General features: G+C 66.9%; 1 protein-coding gene across 1 annotated transcript; it reads right to left on the reverse strand.

The window, feature by feature from the left end:
- Positions 1–391: 391 nt before the first annotated feature.
- Positions 392–2,721, reverse strand: LOC115916962 (homeobox protein otx5-like). The gene is given in 5 exon segments (XM_030970697.1): positions 392–620; positions 783–934; positions 937–999; positions 1,845–1,996; positions 2,618–2,721. Coding segments are annotated over 5 exon segments (681 nt in total). The 5' UTR covers positions 2,703–2,721.

Raw genomic sequence — 2,721 nt, forward strand, 5'->3', positions numbered from 1 at the left:
TGTCCGTGGTTCAGAATTAATTAACAATCCGCAATCCATAATTAATTAACGCTCTGGACTCTCCAATTCTCGGGATTTCACTCCAAAATCCCCCGAACTAATTAACGATCTCGATGCATCATTAATTAACACTCCGGGCTCTCCAATTCCCGGGATTTCCCCAAACCCCGGGATTAATTAACGATCACGATCCATAATTAATTAACGATCCGCGTCATTGTCCGTGCAGCGTTCGGGGCTCTCCAATTCCCGGGATTTCCCCCCAAAATCCCCGGCATTAATTAACGATCCGAGGCGGGCATTAATTAACGATGCCGCTCCATCACTAATTACCGCTCCGGGCTCTCCAATTCCCGGGATTTGCCCCCAAAATCCGCCGCCCCCCCCCCTTTTACAACACCTGGAACTTCCACCCGCTCTGCTCCTTCAGCTCCAGGCACTCCCCCAGCCCCAAATTCACCTTCCAGGCCCCGCCCGCCTCCTTCAGCTCCAGGCACTCGCCCCCCGCCCCAAATCCCAACCCGGGGGTCGCCGCCCCCCCGAATCCCAGCGCGGGGGTCGCGCCCCCCCCAAAACCCGCGGGGGACGCGGCCAAATTCGGGGGGGGGGGTCCCAAAGGGCTGAGCCCCCCCATTTGGGGAGGGGGCGGGAGGGGGGACAGGTAGGGGTCGAGCCCCCCCCCGAAGTAGGCGGGGAACGCCCCCTGGGCGAAGCCCCCCGAGGTGGGGAAGGGGCGGAAAGGGGGGGGCGGAGACCCCACCCCGCATGAGGAGGGGTCGCACAGGGGGGGCGGGGACAGAGCGGCGGGGCTCCAGATGCACACGGGGGGGGGGTTCGGGGGGGGCGGGCTCTGGGGGGCGAACGGGGCAGGGGGAGCGGGGTCGTGGGGGGGGGAGGGTTTCTTTTTGGGGGGCGGGCGAGGTTTGGGGGGCCCGAGCCCCCTTGGGCTTGCTGCTGCTGCTGCTGGCGGCATTTGGCGCGGCGGTTCTTGAACCACACCTGGGGAAACGGGGCACAAACAGGGAAACTGAGGCACGGGGGGGGCACGGGGGGAAACTGAGGCACGGGGGGCACGGGGGGGCAAACTGAGGCACGGGGGGGGCACGGGGGGAAACTGAGGCACGGGGGCACGGGGAAACTGAGGCACGGGGGGACAAGGGGACACAGCGATGTCGAGGCCCTCCTGTCCCACCTGCGCCCACCTGGGACTCACCTGCTCCTCCTGCCCCGCCCACACTGTCCCCGTGTCCCCTCCCGTGTCACACCTGTCCCGTGTCACACCTGTCCCGGGTGTGTCCCAGGTGTACCCAGGTGTGTCCCAGGTGTACCCAGGTGTGTCCCAGGTGTGTCCCAGGCGTGTCCCAGGTGTGTCCCAGGTGTGTCCCAGGTGTGTCCCGGGTGGTCCCAGGCGTGTCCCAGGTGTACCCAGGTGTACCCAGGTGTGTCCCAGGTGTGTCCCAGGTGTGTCCCAGGTGTGTCCCAGGTGTGTCCCAGGTGTGTCCCAGGTGTGTCCCAGGTGTGTCCCAGGTGTACCCAGGTGTGTCCCAGGTGTGTCCCAGGTGTGTCCCGGGTGTGTCCCAGGTGTGTCCCAGGTGTGTCCCAGGTGTGTCCCAGGTGTGTCCCGGGTGTGTCCCAGGTGTGTCCCAGGTGTACCCAGGCGTGGTCCCAGGTGTGTCCCAGGTGTGTCTCACCCGCACGCGGCTCTCGGGCAGGTTGATTCTGAGCGCCACCTCCTCGCGCATGAAGATGTCGGGGTGGCGCCTCTCACCTGTCCCCGTGTCTGTCCCACACCTGTCCCGGGTGTGTCCCGGGTGTGTCCCGGGTGTGTCCCAGGCGCGTCTCACCTGCACGCGGCTCTCAGGTAAGTTGATTTTGAGCGCCACCTCCTCGCGCATGAAGATGTCGGGGTAGCGCGTTTTGGCGAACAGCGCCTCCAGCACGTCCAGCTGCGCCCGCGTGAACGTCGTGCGCTCCCGGCGCTGCTTCCGGGGGGCGCCTGCGGGCAGCGGGACCAGCGCCATGGGGAGGGGGACCCGGGAGTGGGGAGAGACCCCCGGGAGTGGGGAATGGGGGGAGAGACCCCCGGGAGTGGGGAATGGAGTGGGGGAGGGACCCCCGGGATTTGGGGGAGACCCCTGGGAATGGGAGAGACCCCGGGATTTGGGGAGAGCCCCCCCGGGATTGGGGAGAGACCCCCGGGAATGGGGAATGGGGGGAGAGACCCCCGGGAGTGGGGAGGGACCCCTGGAATTTGGGGGAGACCCCTGGGATGGGGAAGTGGGGAGGGACCCCCAGGATGGGGAGAGACCCCCGGGAGTGGGGAATGGGGGGAGAGACCCCCGGGATTGGGAGGGACCCCCGGGATTGGGAGGGACCCCCGGGATTGGGGAGGGACCCCTGGGAATGGGGAATGGGGAATGGGGGGAGACCCCTGGGATTTGGGGAGAGCGCCCCCGGGATTTGGGGATCCCACAGGATTTGGGGGGGGTCCCTCATCCCCACCCGCCCCTGTGCTCCCCCCGATTTTGGGGTTCCCACCCCCCCCCCACAATTTTTGGGTTTTTTTGGGGGGTCCCTCACCCCCCCCCCCCAAGGACCCCCCCAAGTTCTGGGGTACCCGGGTACCCCACGGGGGGGGGCAGCAGCTCCAGGCCCAGCCCGGGGACGCCCCCGAAGTGCGGCTGCTTCAGGTACGACATCATGGCGGGGACACCTGGGACA

The sequence above is a fragment of the Camarhynchus parvulus genome, unplaced genomic scaffold (genome assembly GCF_901933205.1).
Source record: "Camarhynchus parvulus unplaced genomic scaffold, STF_HiC, whole genome shotgun sequence".
In the NCBI taxonomy this organism is placed as follows: domain Eukaryota; kingdom Metazoa; phylum Chordata; class Aves; order Passeriformes; family Thraupidae; genus Camarhynchus; species Camarhynchus parvulus.